This window comes from Squalius cephalus (assembly GCF_949319135.1).
Source record: "Squalius cephalus genome assembly, chromosome: 1".
Lineage (NCBI taxonomy): Eukaryota > Metazoa > Chordata > Actinopteri > Cypriniformes > Leuciscidae > Squalius > Squalius cephalus.
In genome coordinates, this window is record NC_137122.1 from 63,028,655 (window position 1) to 63,046,557 (window position 17,903).

Sequence of the window (17,903 nt, forward strand, 5' to 3'; positions counted from 1 at the left end):
ACAAAGTCAAAGAGGTGTCATTCAAAATTATACCCAGTGAAACATTACTTTTAATAAAATTAAAGGTGATTTTGATTTTTGTTGCACTTTGTGGCTCGTTTATTCAGGCACTGCCCATTCATAAGACCGTTCTGGCAAATTGTTTTTGATTTTATCACAAAGAACACTTACTTTTGGTCTTTTGGAGAACTAGAGACAAGCGCAGTCAGGGTTATATAACACATTTAATTCTTTTAATGTCAAAATTCCATGTTCACAAATGTAAGTTTTCCTGTAAAATAAACCGTTTTATATAAATCAAGAAAGAAATGGAGCTTTATATTGACTCAATCCAAACGTCTATGAAGCAAACATTTAGAAAATGTGTAAATGTATCAATATCTTTAGGTAGATCTACATTAAGCCCCCTTAGTGTCCAACTGTGTTACATTTATGATGTATTTTCTTGTATTGTCTAATATTTGTAAAATACTCTTTATTTGTAAATAAAAAGACAGATTGAATGATAACTCATAAAGCAAACTCTGTCACCACCTACTGTCACAAACTGAAATATCATTGCCAGCAATGCAGATTGATAGTCTATAATACTGACAAATATTTATATATATATATATATATATATATATATATATATATAATTATGATATGCAGCTCATGACGTTGTGTGACGACTGAAAAATGAATAACCAAGGTTTATGCAAGTACAGATTTTAACACACACGGATGAAGCAGAAAGGAAATTAACTTGAAGCTGTGGACAACTATATAATATCTCATCACAAATATTTAAAAACGGACAGTTCATCATGTCAGATGTGCAATAATACATAATTCATGGTACATTTGTTCATCTAGATTTGTTGTGTGTTCAATAGATACCAAGACGATTTCTGCACATATTTACCAATAATTTTGTTACAACAACCTTTATAAGAAATACAGTTTGATATGAATAGATAATATATTGCATTACATACATACATAGTATATATACACACATTACACAAATATTGGACTTTCCTTCACAGCAGATTGATGTAATAAAAGGCTAGAGATCCATAATGGCTACAATTCATTTTTGTATAATTAAGCACCATAAATATTTACATGGACCCGGTTGTACATTAAACCTTGATGATTATAATAACAAGTGTGTGAATCACTCCAGAGAATAATACTGGTTACAATAAGGTTCATTAGTTAATGTATTAACTAACATGAACTAACAATTGTTACAGTATTTATTAATCTTTTAATTAATCTATTTATTAAGATGCATTCATTCATTCTTAGTTCTTAACTAATGAACCATCTAGTAAAGTGTTCCCGTAATCCTATACCGCCCCCTGCTGGAGTGAAGCCATACTGTCCATCCTCAACAGTGTGTGAAATTAAAATAAGTGTGTCCTAAAGCATAATCAAAGTTTAACCTGATAAAAAAAAAAAAAAAAAAAAAAAAAAAAAAAAGCATGTTATATTTAAATCTGCATTAACAATGTGTAACTTTTATAAAGATCGGTTTGGCCATTAACTTTTAAATGCATCACTATGCATTAATATGAGGATAGTATCTACATTTCTATCCGATACGGTAGGAAATTAAATGAAATTAAACGTGGAGGATTTTATCTTTGACAAGATGATTGACAGGTCAGTTTACTGTGACAGAGAGCAACCGTTAAAGACGCCCCAAAGCTTGCCTACTCTTCTGCTACACACTCAAAAGTATCTACTTTTTATTCTCAAAAAGAGTAAATACTTTTAGGGCGTAGTGTACAGTGAGTAGGCGACGTGAGACGCAGCGTCAGTCCGTTTGTTAAGGCGTAGACGCATCAGTCTCTGTACGTTATCTAGGTTTCGATAAATGGATGTTGTAGTCAGTGCTGTGCTCAGCAGGGCGAGGAGGACACCTGCACCTGCTGGTAGTCGGGACACTTGAGCAGCGCGGGGTAGCTGGCGTTCATCTGGAGCGAGGCGTCGCTGGACAGGTCTGACGGGCTGCGGCCCCGGTTCCAGGGCTCCGGGTGGAGGAACTGACCCGAGTAATCGGAGCCGTTGCTCAGCCGGGGCCGGTAGAAGCTCGGGTGCGGCTGGTAGATCTCCTCCGCCGTGTAGCGCTTCATGAACAGGTACACCGACATCACGCCTGCACTCTGAGCACACACACACACACACACAGAGAAGTCAACCAGCAGCCATGTCACCCTGTAGCCCAAGACTGGTCTCCCTGTGGTGTGTGTGGGTCCTAACGCCCCAGTGTAGTGACGGGGACACTATACTGTCAAAGAGCACCGTCCTTCGGATGAGACGTAAAACCGAGGTCCTGACTCTCATTAAAAATCCCATGGCACTTCTCGTAAAGAGTAGGGGTGTAACCCCGGTGTCCTGGCCACATTCCACCAAAACCAAAAACATGGAAACAAAAACCACCAACTTGCAGAACTACAGGAAACAATACTTGACAAAGACACATGGCAAACATGAGGGCTTAAATACACAGACTAATGACAAGACAAGGGACACCTGTGAACAATGAAACAATGAACCAATGACAACATGACACATCAGACAAGGGAACACATGGCAGGATCACATGACTAACAGGGAATCACATGACAGACATGGAAACATGACATGAACAAACCCAAAACGTGACAATTATTTTCCTGTTATCTCTGTAAAGCTGCTTTGAAACACTCTGTATTGTATAAAGCGCTGTATAAATAAAGCTGACTCGACTTGACTTGTGTGAAAAAGTATAATTATATTTGGAAAAGTGGCCCTGGACTTTTTTGGCTCAAAGTGGCCCAATTTTTAACACCACTTACTAACATAAAAATATAAATGCTATTCATTCAGAAATATAAATGCTTTTTTTTTATTGAAAATGCTTATTAACATTAATAAATGACTGGCATACTTCTTTACGGTATAATTTGTCTTTCCTTTTTTCCTTTATCACTAAAGTCACATGAATATCACATGATACACGTGTGCACACGGTCGCCATTTTCACAGATTCACATTTTTTTAGTTTACGCAGAGATGATAACGTTTTCCAAAATTTTCAGTGGTTGCACATTGGACCCTGTTTCAAGGTTTGCGTTCTCGAGCCTCAAACACTGTTTTTCTGCAAATGAACGGCCAGAACACATTAAAAGTTTTCAGTTTTCTGTTAGAGCGGTGTCATATAAGCGGCCCCTAAGTTAATAACTAATGATCTTTGCGATGGAAGTGAATCAGTCAAAACTTTAGCTTTAGCTGGACAATAACTTTATTCTAGATCTGCTGTAAAGCCAAACAATCTCTGTTACTGTAATCTCCTATTATCACTGTAAAGCTGCTTTGAAACTATCTATATTGGTAAAAGCGCTGTATAAATGAAGGAGACTTGACTTGACTTTAAGTTCAATACCTACCATAAAATCAGTCCATTTATCACACACAATTCTCTGGTATGGTCTAGATTAGAAGACGTGTGGACTGTTTTTATGGTGCCTTTCTAGTGGTTATAGTATTAACCTTTCAGGAGCTTGACATCTCCTGACATTTTATGGAATAATGCTCCAATTGTGGGAAAGACTGTCAAAATTCTTATGTTTTATGATAGATTCAGCATATTAGAAGGATTTCTGAAGGATCATGTGACACTGAAGACTGGATTGAGTAATGATGCAGTCGTTTGATCATTAATGCAGACATGTTTGTCTGCTTTATCTGTTTTCTGAAAACACCTGCAATTACTGGAAAAAAGCAACTTAACCAAAGTCAAGGGTAAAAAGCCCGACTAAAGCAAACACTGAAAAACTAAGCATTTTCAACCAAACATCCACATCTAAACCTCTGTTAAATCTCAATAAGAGCTTCTGTAGACGTCTGACAGAAATAAAGTCTTGTTCTTCATAAGATCGTTTACATACAAAACACATAATTAAAGATCAAAACTGGATTTTTACCTTTTCTAAAGACAATGCGAGGGATGTTTGCACAAGTTACCACTAGGTTGCTACTTAGCTAACAGATTTTTTGTTATAAGAAAGTTCTACAAATATTCAGTGTTGGTTCTGGGAACTTAAAAAAAGAAAGTTTTCTGAAAGCACCTGCAATTGCTGAAAAAAAAAGCATCTGCAAGGGTCAAGAGTCCAACTAAAGCAAACACTGATCATCATAATGGTGACCGCAAACTAAACATTTTCAACCAACATCAACATCTAAACCTCTGTTAATTCTCAATAAGAGCTTCTGTAGACGTGTGACAGAAATAAAGTCAGTCTGGTTAGTAATAAGTGAAGCTGGTAATGCTGTTTGTGGAGTTGTTTAATCAGATCTTCACAGATTTAATGTCTTTCATCTTCAGTTCATCGAAGGCTGTGTCTGAAGAAAGTTGTAGTTTGTGTTCTTATTACTCTTTCTTTCAGTGCTTGTTCACAGCAGGTGTTTGAATGATTGAAAGAATGTTTCAGGAACATCATACTAACCTTTATATTATATTAACATTCAGACATTTTTATGTTCTTGGAATGTTACAAATCAACACTCCTAGAATATTGAATTGTTGATCAAAATTAAGTTGAAAGAACATTTGAGGAACATCACACCTCCTAAAACACGTTCCTCTAACGGTCAAGAAAGCTGGACATTGTTTACGTTCCCAGAACCAACACTGAATATTTGGAGAAGGTTCTTATAACAAAACTCTGTTAGCTGTGATTTCATCTTTAAAATAAGCCTGAGTTCAGAAGAAACCAGCACATAACACACACAGACGTGTGAAGAGTATCCTGACGATGGCAGTGTTCTCACCTCGGTGAGCAGGAACGAGATGGCGGCGAACGCAAACGACCAGCCGTACTTATAGCTGAAGTACGCCTCGTTACTCTTGGTCCTGCTGAACATCTCGTCATTAATGCTGGAGATGTAGAGAACCAGACCCACCACCAGAGACAGACCTGTGGGACAGACAGACATCACGCATGAGACGTGTCCCAGTGACACATCTAATATTCAACATTAATATTGATCTGCATTGACACCATTATATGAGAACTGAACTGAGCTGGTTATATAGCGGCTATATATATAAATGAACTAAATTAATAACTTTTTCACAACAGAAATTAACCATCACTGAACTTACTTAAAGCGTAACTCTCACCAAAATGCAACCTAGGGTCTTTTTGTGAATCTACCCGAGGCAAACTTTTTATTTAAAAGCATAATTAGGATGGAAACGCCAGTTTTAAGATTGACCGTATTTTCGTTTTCGGTCAAATTGGCTTGTGAATGGGAGTGAATGGGGCACGACTATGATAGCATCAAAAATCGCTATTTTTAAAACACTAAGAAGGCTCGACACAACATGAAACTGTGCTGGAAGTCTCACCAGGGGCTCTACACATGAACTCCAGCATTGAGAACGTTGTTTGTGTACACAGAGTTTACTAAAAAGAAAGATTTTGAACAACTCACTGTCTCTGTGTCCTCCGCCATTTTGACAGTCAAAACTAGTCGATCGCCGAATGCAACGTAACATGAGGAGAGTAAAGATGGAAAGCTCCTAAAGCTTAGTTCAATATAAATTTTGTCATTAGTGAAAATCAATATTGACCTTGTATTTGAAAAAGGATCCTCATATAAGAAGCAATACTAAAATTCAGAGTCAGTTCATTCGCATTCGGAGATCGACTATTTTTGACTGTCAAAATGCCGGCGGACACTATGAAAGCTTGTTTCCGCCACAGAGTGAAAAATAAAAAAGGTAATTGCGACTTTTTAATCTCACAATTCTGACTTTTTTTCTCACAATTGCGAGTTTACATCTCACAATTCTGACTTTATAATACGCAATTGCGTGTTATAAAGTCAGAATTGTGAGATATAAACTATTCTGAGGTAAAAAAAAATAAATAAAAAAGTTTTTTTTTTCCTTAGAATTGGACTTTGTATCTCACAATTGTGAGTTTATATCTCATTTATATTATGTGTTATGAAGTCAGAATTGCGTGATATAAAGTTGCAATTGCGGAAAAAATAAGTCTGAATTCTGACTTTATAAGACGCAATTGCGACTTTATTTCACGCAATTCTGACTTTTTTTTAGTAAACTCTGTGTACACAAACAATGTTCTCAACGCTCAAGTTCATGTGTAGAGCCCCTGGTGACACTTCCAGCACAGTTTCATGTTGTGTCGAGCCTTCTTAGTGTAAAATAGCGATTTTTGATGCTATCATAGTCGTGCCCCATTCACTCCCATTCAAAAGGCAATTTGACCGAAAACGAAAATACGGTCAAACTTAAAAGTGGCGTTTCCATCCTAATTATGCTTTTAAACGAAAGTTTGCCTCGGGTAGATTCACAAAAAGACCCCAGGTTGCATTTTGGCGAGAGTTACGCTTTAAGCTGGACTGTGATGCTATTTTCTTCTGGAAAAAATCTTTGTTGCATTATTTTCCTGTTATCTCTGTAAAGCTTTGAAACAATCAGGGCCCGGTTTCCCAAAGCGTTCTTATCTCTAAGTAGTTCTTAACCTATTCCTTAACCTCTCTCTTAACCTTATGGCACGATTCCCGAAACGTTCGTTCGCTAAGTATATCTTCTGTAAGTCATACGTTCGTAAGGTTGGTCTGGACCACTCTTAGCTTTACCTTATCACTGTTGCAGGTCTATACGAATATAATTCTGAAGTTTTAATACACCCAGACAGTATTAAATTAGGCTAATTCAAGTGTTTTCATGCAAAGAATAAAATTGCCATTACACTGATTGTTGTTAGATTTTTTATTATATTATTATACAATATTATTAATTTAATTAAAAAGTGCTTTTAAAGGCCAGTGAAAGCATAGGCTACTGTCAGTTAAGTCCTGTTCGGACGCTAATATTGTTTCTCATGGGCTCGTCCGGTATTTTAAACATTTACAGGGGTAAGTCTGTGATTTTAGTGCCGTCCGAATCCATAATATCAGTGTTTTTCTCACCCAACCCGCGTAAAAATCCCTGGCCAAATTAGTACCTACTGTTTTTTGACAAACAGGTCATGTGGTAATTTAATTGCCGTCTGAATTCACATCTCTGAGTTTACAAGAAGAGATTCAAAATTCACTGTTTAAATCCTTTTTGATCACTGCCGAGCACCGTACGCAAGATGCACACTTTTATTACTGAAATGCTGGAAAGTATTTACAAGAACAATATTTCATCGCAGCTCCACCTCAGCGAACAAAAATGGGAAAGAGAAGAAAGCACGTAAATTTTTGAAAAGGTTATTGTGGCAGCAATATATGTTACAATTTTAAAATATGTAGGCTAGGCTATTATAGGCTATTATAGTTTGGATTATTTTTTATAATATCCAATAATCATAATAAATTGCAATTTCAACTATTTCTGAAGTGCTTCATTTATAAAGAACACCGCTTTCTCACATAAACAGCCCCTGCATGAGAGAATAATTGATTCTCGAGCCATCGATATCAACCAATTCAGCGCCACTGCCACAGACAGCGCCGGGTAACGTCGCACGTAAGAAGGTATATCTTAAGCAGCTTCCTAAGATATGGTTCGGGGAACACACTTGGGAACATAAACAACTTTGGTAAGATATAGCTTTCGAGCTTTCTTAGAAGAAAGAAACACATTAAAAGTTTCACTAAGAGTGAGCGTTATCGGGAAACCGGGCCCTGTATTGTAAAAAGCGCTGTATAAATAAAGGTGACTTGACTTGACGAGGAAGTGTACCTGACAGGATGAAGAAGATCCCAGAGACGAACGCCAGTATGGTGCGGTGGGGCCGAATGTGCCCGATGTTGTTGAGCACAAAGCCGATGAACATGAAGAACAAACTGACCAGGGGGAACGGCGTGGCCGAACGGATCATCTCTGAAAAGACACAGCATCACAGGGGAAAAAGAGATCATTCGATAGTGAGTTAAAGGCCTGTTCACACCAATAACGACAACTAGAACCATAACGTTTAAGAATCGTTGTAGAGTTTTCAACTAAAAACATAATATAACATGAACTAACATTAACAAATATTAATAAATACTGTAACAAATGTATTGCTCATGGTTAGTTCATGATAGTTAATACATTAATGTTAACTAATGAACCTTATTGTAAAGTGTTACTGTTATCGTTATATTCAGTCAGTCTGCATTGGTCGTGTTTTTGCGTGCAGCCCCAAAAATGCAGTAACACAGCGGTTATATTTAATTCAAATGCTTTTAGCACAATAGCTTAGCAGGATGCTAACTAGCGGCGTGAAGTGTGATGTCAGCTGAGTCGTGAGAGGAGCGCTATTCCTGCTAATGTGACAGCCATGACGCTCACCGAAGGGTCTCGCCGTCCATCAGCCGGATAATTACCTCCACACCGAAACACACTCTCAAACACACTGTCAAAACTGACAGCTAATAACCAGCCATCCTGCGCCGAGCATCATGGGACTGATGAATATGAATATACTCAACTGGTTGGATGGAAGTTTTAGAAAACATATTTACCATGGAGAAAATTACTTTTCGTGTGAACTTTCAGAAAATAAATTACTGGTTAAAATGGATTGGATATAAATCCCCTATTGAACCAAATACATTTTGGTTGTGAGAATGTAATCTGTGGTGGCTGTGACTCCCTCTTCCTCGGTATATATCTTCTCACTGGATTTATTACAATTAATGTTGTTTGCAAATGTAAACTGATATTCCTACTGACACACTACAGAGAAATATATACATAACCCTTTTTTTGGGGTGAAAATAGTAACGTGCCTAAGGCTTTTGCATAGTACTGTATATATGCTTTAAACATTTGAAGAAATACTTAATACTAATGCAATAATGCCAATTAATGTCCAATAAATATTTGTTTAAAGCACTTAATTAATGATTTTACGTGACCTAATTTAATATTTATGGTTAATACGTTGTTAACGAAGCATTAAAAAACATTATTAACTCTTTACATATGAGCCTCTTTGTCTATAACCTATTAATGTAGAGAATGCAATATACTAAACTGCGAATTAACTATAAGCTAATAGTTTGTTAATGATTTGTGAGTAGTTTATTACTCTATACTTAGAAAAGTTGTTCTACCACAAATGGAAGTGCTGCCAAATTTTAATAGTCATTCAGAAACAAAAACAATTCGCTGTAAAACCTAACAGTTAAATGTACTAAATAAAATTGAGTTCACTTAATTTAAATATTACCGAAAGTTACGTGGACACAATGACTGAAACAGAACTCAAACTGAATGAGTTATAGAACATTTCTAGATCCCAGCATGATAATTGGATAATAATTGACTAATTAAGTGATGATTGAGCATTAGTGATGAACACCTGCTGTTAACAAGCAGAATCACTGAAGGAAAGAGGAACACAAGAACTACTTCCAGACACAGCCTTAGATGAACTCAACTGAAGATAGTTCTTGTCAAGTCTGGGACCAAACCCAGTTGAGAACGACGGCTGTAGACATTAGTAAAGCTGGTTTTTGTTTGTCGTGAAGGTGTGTGTGTGTGTGTGTGACTTACTCAGAACGCTGACAGTCGACTCACTGGTCAGCTGAACATTCATGGGCATCACATACTCGATGGTGAAGCAGCGGCCCCTCTCCTCACCTGACACACACACAGAGAGAGAGAGAGAGAGAGAGAGAGAGAGAGAGAGAGAGAGAGAGAGAGAGAGAGAGAGAGAGAGAGAGAGAGAGTTATTGCTCCAGGACAAGATGAGCTTTGGCTTTTCATTTCATAGTACACACCAGGGCTCTTCAGACAGGGGCTCTGAACACAATACAATAATGGCTATTAATCTCGTGGTTTCAGACTTTTTCTATTTTTAAGAATTTTTTTTTTTTTTTTTTTTTACATAATATAACACTCTTTTATATTAGTAATGTTTACATTTTTGCTGAATTTTGTCTATATTGCTACCACACAGTATGCATATCTAATATTTTGATTTAATATTATTTTACTGGTATTGTTTTGTAATATACTAGTATATTTTGGAGCATGGGTTTATAATCATTTTCTTTTTTCCCCTTTTTCCCTCTTTTTTTTTTGTAACTGACTCAGCGTAAGGAATGCTTTTGTTTAATTTCAGCTGGATTTCATGGTTAATATGTTGAAACAAATACTGTATTGTCCTTCTTTTTGTAACTGTCTGATTGAAAAGCTTCAGCAAAAAGAGTTAAAGTAGTAGATCTACGGACAGATCATTTCTAGCGACATTTGTAGCCTAAATCTGGCTGAGCTTATAGTCAGTTGTTGAGGGGTGTATTTAAGCACACTAAATGACAGTAGAAAACAATACTTTATTTATTTATTTTTGAGGAAAAAATAATCTACAAAAAAAAAAAGTTTCCTGAAGAATAGACTTGAAATAGATATTTTGTTGCTTTGGCCAGGTGGTGTTTATAGCTTAGGGGGCGGAGCTTCAGATTCTAGAGAGCATTTGATTGGACAGAAGATGTGATGAGAAGCTGAAGTCATAAAATCCCTGATCCATTTTAGCGGAAATGAGAGACTGTAAGTTTTGAATGCTTACTGTATATCTCCTAAATGTGAATTTTGTCATTGTTTTGGAGCACAGCAGCTTATTCATAACCTTAAGGCTAACATATTCATACTAAAAGCTAAAAAAAAACGTACATTTTGATTTCAGGGGGCCTTTAAAGTCCCTAATATCCTCTCATATGTTCCACAGAAGAAGGGCTCTCCTGTTAATGGCCGTCATCCATGCTTTCTCTTCCCTTCGGGAGACTGTAGTGTTAGCGCAGTAAGTCACTGACACTTTCATCATGTGGTGAGACCTACAGGATCATGAATTCACTGTCTGTCTGATATCACACTGTAACACCCGACGCAATGCAACCCTCTCACTTCGAAGCACGGAAATAACGTGAGACTTCTGAAAGTTTGGGGTGTTAAAATCACACGGTGGATCGTGATCCCGCAGAGCTCAGACGACGGCTCACATCTGTTCACAGTCACGCTCAATTTCACCGGATATAAACAGCGTGGGTTTGGATCTAATCGCTCTCCCACATCTTCACACACACACACACACACACTGCATTCCTTCACTGAGACTAATGTGTGTGTTTGTGCCACAGCAGGCCGTTGTTTGCCCATTCAGAGGAGTGTGAGCTCATTGATAACAAACATACAGCCTCGCGTGGATAATCCTCATCAATACAGCAGGACACATCCATGTGATGATCCCAGACAACAACTGCCAAAGGCGGACACACGGACAGAGTGCAACCTTTGTAATCGGTCCAGAATGCCTGGCCAGGCAAAAATAATGGCAGAAAACCATGAAAACCCCTTTGAATGTGTGAAGTCCACTGGAATGAACTCAAATGACCGGCTATTTACGGAAGACAACTTTAGAACACTGACTCTAACATCAAAAATGGGGATTTAAAGGGGTCCTATAATGCCTTCACAAGATGTAAAATAAGTCTCTGATCTCTGAGTGTGTGTGTGAAGTTTAAGCTCAAAATACCCCACAGATATTTTTATATAGCATGTTAAAATAGTCACTTTTTGAGGGTGAGCAAAAACACGCAGTTTTTGTGCGTGTCCCTTTAAATGCAAATGAGCTGCTGCTCCCAGCGCAGAAGGCGGAGCTTCAACAGCTTGTGTAGTTTAAAATGTAGTTAAAAAATATTAACTAATGACGTGATTGTATGGAGGAGTGACTTCTGTGGGTTCCCCTTTCTCCCTCCTTTTGACTGGACATTGAGATGTTGAGTATGTGTCTGTTTTTTATTTATTTATTTTTTTATATATATATATATAAAAAATAAAATAAAAAATGTTGATAAAAAAAAAAAAAAAAAAAGATTAACTAATGAACCTTATTGTAAAGTGTTCCCATTAACACTTATAAATGAGGCATGTGACTGACCTGCCAGGAAACACACTCTCCAGAGGCCGGAGTGTATGGACAGGTGTGTGTCAGTGCTCTGGTTGAGAGGCATGATGACGCCCTCCTCCAGATAGAGCCAGTAGTCAGTGCTGACAGCGATGCCCAGCAGACCCAGACTGCAGACGGCAAACACACTGCTGAGCAGAGCCAGAGCCTTCCTCCCGCACGCGCTCATGCCACCAGGGGGCGCTCACACACTCACACACCACCTGAGGGGAACACACACACACACGCAGATCTCCAGGAAATCTGACATAATGAAGCGCCTCATGGAAACAAGTGTTTTTGGAAGCACACGGAAAAAACACATTCAATAAAATGACACAAAAATACACTCTCACACTGCAATTTTCACATCTGTACGTGTGTCACATGAGCAGCTGCAGCTGTCACTGTCTATGCTAGGGGTGTAAGAATATATCGTGTCACATTATATCGCAATATAAAAATGCAACAATATGTTTATCATGGGTAGTGAGAAGAAAATGTATTGTGGATAGTTCACCTCAAAACTGTTCTGAACCATCAAGAGTGAACATTCATTCAGAACAGTTTTGACTTTTTTTTGGCTTGGCGCATGGCATTAAAGGTGATATTTCAATCACTCATGCCAATATCTGTCACACACACACAAAGCTCTCATATAAAATGCAGTACCTGTCACTGGATCAGAACACCAGAGCGTCCATCGCTGCCGGGATGATGGACCTGTTTAAAGACCCGACACATTCATGAGCTCCAAAAACACACAACATGTGCATTTATAGTTCTGTACAGAGATTGTGTGCATTTTAAACAAGCTTAGCCACAAACAGCTCTTTCGGATTCACACAGTCCGAATTTGAGTTCACCGTCTTCTATGGACAGCACATGTAAAACTCTTTGCTTAAAGGCATTATTTTTGTTATGCTGGTTGAAAGTCTCTTCACATCCTGATAGAAATCATTAAATGAAGTGGTCTACATGTATTTATATTGCTTGTGGAAGGCGTAGGACCAACCAATCTAATGCCCTACCTGCCATGTCAGCGTATATATTCTCATACCTATCCAGAATTAGACAGACGTCAGTCACTGAGCGCCACAAACGAAACAGCAGCCGTCTTTTAGAGTTCCTCCTGAACCAAAACAACCAGCATCTGCTGCGTTCACGCTATAACTACTGTAGTTTGGAAGAGATAAACTCGGAGAGGTTTGTGATTCGAATTTATGCGCTTCTATATCAACACTATCAATGCTGAAATGAATCTGCAGCAGTCATGTGGTGCAACTAGTGCTCTTCAAGTTGTTTATGTTCATTATTATTGTAATGTTATGTGCTTGGAGACATGAGGTAGTTAAACGCCATCTCTTTTGTTTGCTCCTTGTTTGAGCCCTTATGGGCAATGACTTTGCAGGCGGCATTACCTCACGAAACTGATTTTGAACAGACTTCTGAGGCAGCGTTACGGTTTAATGATCGTACAGCAAAATAGAGAGAGCTTTGGTGAAAACTAAGCTAATATTTAATCAGTAAAATAGTAATTTCTTGCTAGAAATGACATCAGAAGTGGAAAATGTTGGTCAAAAATGTACATTTACTGTACACACAAACTGACGACCAACCACAACCTTCATACGTTATCTTTATTTTTTAGCTCAACTGTCACAGAATAGAAAGCAGAGGATTGTGGGATATTCATGATAGATCTGTGCTATCAGATGAAGGTTTCTCAGGAGACTGGAAGTGAAGCTACGTGCCTTGATGCAAAGGCAGCATTGTTAAGTTTTGGGACGCAGCCCATGTGTTTTGAAGGAGGCGTGTCTTTGGAGACGCTCTGGAGGGAGGGTGGGATCTTCTAAGCTAACTCGCTATTGCTAGCCTCTCCGAAAATTGCCTACCCTACCTTTAAATGCTTGATTTACAACTGTCCTTCACTTTTTTAGCTTAATAATGCCACCATTGTCTTCTGTAGGGCTGTTTTATAGTTTATATGAGTTTGTTTCATAACTGATGAACTTTGCTGAGCTAAACTGAATCAACATCGAACTTAATGAATAATGGCCTCCGTAGAGCAGCAGCGGAAATTGAATTTGTTTCATAATTGAAGAATTTGCTACATTAATAGTTATTTTACTGTCTATTACAGGAAAGCTGCTTTGAAAAAAGCTTTTGTATAAAGCACTATAGAAATACATGACTCGACTTTTAAAGAAAATTGGAAGCGTGTCTCAAAACCTAGAATTTTTGTGCATCATATTTTTGGCTGATACAGATTGCTTTATGGCGAAGAAGAACCAATTATTAATCATTGTTAATTGTTTTCCACCAATATTCCAATGTTCATACAGCTATTATTATTTACCACAGTAAAATCAGTAGTGTGTACAATAAGCTACAGCGTCAGAAAACTTCACGATCTTTTTGTAATTTTTGATTATTTTTATGACAGTGGTGTCATACTACTATTTATCACAATTTTATTGCAATAACAATAACTGCATAATATGATGACTGAATTTATAGTTGCATTGTGAATATTTTTGAATTATCAGGAGAACCACCGATGCTCAGAAATGCAGTCTCGTTAGTCAACGAACTAGGTTTTGACACCGTTTATATAGCCTACCTTTAAAATCTATTAACATAATCAGTATTTGTTTATCTTTACTCTGCACATGTTGCAGCAAAAATAACGCGAGGACTGAACATTGATTATGCACAGATGCGTTATCATTATTATAAAAATATGCAACCAATTAAGCAATTTAACATGTACTAAATATGAACAATACAAATATTCAAAGAACACAAATTATAGCTAACAAATATGTCTGACTTCAGAATATGAAATCATCATTTAAGACGCATGCATCTGTGTTGACATGTACACATGACGACATCATTTGCATGTTCCTTCATCCACATTGAAAGGATGATAATTACCTGTAGATGTTCTTGATGAGAGTGAATGTGTGTGTATTCCAGCTAGAGAGTGAAGCAGCTCCGTACAGTACAGTCTGTGCACGAGACTGATGAAGACCAGCGCGCGCGACCGCGAGTGTTGGAGAGTGTACTGTACGTGACTGACTCGTTTAGACGATTCCGTTCGTTCAGATGAAATGTTTCACACAGTTCATCGAGTCATCTCTCGAAAGTCTTTTTTCCCCCCCTGTAGTCACCGCTCTATTTTATGTGCCCTTTTTAAGGTAAAACAAAGATTTTGTCAAATAGTGACAGTATTATTAATTGAACGAAGTTATATAGGCCTAACTTAATTGTAGTTTGTTGATTGATAATTACGTTTTTGCCACATAGGCTTCCCTTATGGAACAAAAATATATGGGAATATACAGCAAAATATTTTGCGATATATTAGGCTTCATAATACATTTCCATAAATGGGAAACTAGTGTTTATATTTTTCAATATACTGCAATATTGACCATGTATGGCTATTTAAGAATATAAAATATGTATAAATGAAGACAAAAATAGCATTACATGTAATATTCAATATATTGTGTATATATAGTGCACATACAGTACATGTTCCCATAAATGTGAATGTATGTTCACACAAACACGGAATGAGTTACATCAGATTTCTATTATTATGTTATTTAAAGTGTTTTGCTCATTATTAATATAGGGGGAGATATGTTTGTTTTCAATGCTCTATTATTTTTTAATTTAAAAAGGTTTTCTGGTGTGTGTGATTTTTTGGGGTTACTAATGCGCTGAAGAGTAGAGACTCTGGTTTGGTTGACGATTGGCCGAAAATCATTAATACTATAATTACTATATTTTACAAGTATTGACTGTGCAGTCCTCAGTACAGTGATAGTCTCTTGACTAATAACTTTAGGACATGCAGGTGTGCTTGTGCTATTGTCAACTACATTGAAAATATGAAACAACTTATAATGTAAAAAAAAAAAAAAAAATATAAGAAATATATTACATGATATATTTCTCTATAAATGTGTGTTTATGTTGCATGAGTAAATATATAATATATTCCATGTGAAGTACCATATCTAATCACATATACATCTATATATTAAGTAGACTTGTAGTCAAGACCGCCTAAACCGAGACCAAGACACTACCAAGACCAGAGGGTATCGAGACCAAGACAAGACCAAGACCAAGACCAAGACAGACCAAGTCAAGACCAAGACCAAGTCGAGACCAAAACCGAGACCAAGTCGAGACCGGAGAAAAAAAAAAACAGACTAGTGTTGAAGCTAAGCAATAACTTGTATGAATTCAAGAACAGCAGCATACTAGGGTTCAGCCGCAGTTTAGGCTACATTCAATACATATTAGACGGTATTACTTCAACTACACAGGCAGAACAATACAGAGACAGACCATGTCATGTGTGTGACTGTGAGCTCACTGTAAATGTTTTTGCAGACTGGGTGAGATCAACTAGGCCTATATGTAGCAATTATTGCATGACGGCTGTTACCGCACTATTAGAGGATTTAGACTCCCTTAACTTTTGTGTACCGTTGAGGACTGACATGACTGGTACTGACTGGTTCATCTGACAAAACATCAAACACCTCCAACACCATCTTGCTCCTCCAACAACTGTCTAAAGAATGAGAAATATGTAACCAATTGAAATTATACTTAATTTGTAGATGAAATTGTAACATCAAATTAAAGATACACAATTATAAACTTGGATTATTTAGGCCTAATGTTTAGTCAACACAACGGAGATATGCAGATGATATTTAAAAGACCATTTATTTAGTCTAACACCATCTTAAATACAATACTGTAATCAAACAACACACACACACACACACACACACACACACACACACACACAGATATCAAAGACACAAATTCATCTAAGCAAATGCCTGCCTATCTCTGCCGATTTCGGAGTCTCCAAATTAATCCATTCTGCAACTTTTAAATACATAATTAAATTTTTAAAAACGAAATTATAGGCTTAAGTGCAGGATCCCAAAGTTGGTCGTTTTGTCGCTATGGTTACACACACACACACACACACACCGTTGGCGGTGCGCTCAAAGTCATCTGTCAGTTGTGCAGTTACCCAAAATCTCCTGAATGAAGTTAAAACCCATCATGTCACTGATATGTGTTTTTTAAATCAAGTGATCAAAGTGCTTGTTGCCGCTGCGATCAGTGGCGCGGATAAAGTGTTTTCTCGTGGCTCGCGCACACGCAGCACTGTCTTGACTCGGACGCGCGCTTCAATCCGTTCTGTTGCGGATAATAATGTTGCATTATCGAACGTTGTGTCGTCGTGGATATTTTAGTATTGTATTGCTAAATCCCCCGACCACTATGTCGGTCTGAGACAGCGAGACCTAGACAAGACCGAGAGGTCCGAGACCAAGACAAGACCAAGACCAAAGACCGTCAAGGCCGTGACAAGACCGAGACCACGTAAAAGTGGTCTCGAGACCGGTCTCGAGACCAAGACCGGTCTCGAGACATACATCACTAATATTAAGATATATTGAGTTGAGCCTTTGACTGTTCAGTGTGATGTGCTTTCTGTGATCATTATGTTGTACATGCTGTATTTATTGTGCTTGCTGTGTTTACAGTTCGTGCGGTGCCTTCGGGCTTTTGCCCCGCATTGCTGCTTGCAGCTATTTGCTTAAAATTTATTTATTTACCTCATCTTATAATTTGAGAGTGGAACTGCATTTAATTTTTCATAGATTTATTTCTTAAATGCACATACGTAATCATTAATGGAACCAGAATAGTCAGGAGGCATTAGAATCTTTAAATACTTTATGATTCCCATGATTCCTGCTTGAGTCAGTACTGTGGGAAGTGTGTGGATGAATGGGGGCTTAGTGTGGTTTAGCTTAATAAACCATAACCAGCTGGAAAACAATGAACTGGACTTACTATATAGCACTTACTGATGAGCGCTGACACAGACTGAATAATGCGCTCAATATGTCTTAA

At 37.5% G+C, this 17,903-nt stretch overlaps 1 protein-coding gene across 1 annotated transcript; it reads right to left on the bottom strand.

The window, feature by feature from the left end:
* Window positions 1-206: 206 nt before the first annotated feature.
* cacng5b (calcium channel, voltage-dependent, gamma subunit 5b) lies at window positions 207-15,015 on the bottom strand. The gene is made up of 7 exons (XM_079864437.1): window positions 14,874-15,015; window positions 12,606-12,656; window positions 11,928-12,157; window positions 9,545-9,631; window positions 7,742-7,882; window positions 4,807-4,952; window positions 207-2,156 (listed from the first exon to the last, which is right to left on the bottom strand). The coding sequence occupies exons 3-7, from the start codon at window positions 12,121-12,123 to the stop codon at window positions 1,893-1,895; spliced, it is 834 nt and encodes a 277-aa protein (XP_079720563.1). The 5' UTR covers window positions 12,124-12,157; window positions 12,606-12,656; window positions 14,874-15,015; the 3' UTR covers window positions 207-1,892.
* Window positions 15,016-17,903: the final 2,888 nt, after the last annotated feature.

What these genes read in the sequence shown, in the direction of transcription:
- cacng5b (XM_079864437.1), bottom strand. Translation starts at nt 12,123, where the DNA reads ATGAGCGCGTGCGGGAGGAAGGCTCTGGCTCTGCTCAGCAGTGTGTTT. An exon ending in GAGAGTGTGTTTCCTGGCAG is followed by an intron (nt 9,632 to 11,927) that starts GTCAGTCACATG and finishes TGTGTGTGTCAG; the next exon opens with GTGAGGAGAGGGGCCGCTGC. An exon ending in GATCTTCTTCATCCTGTCAG is followed by an intron (nt 4,953 to 7,741) that starts GTACACTTCCTC and finishes TCTGTCCCACAG; the next exon opens with GTCTGTCTCTGGTGGTGGGT.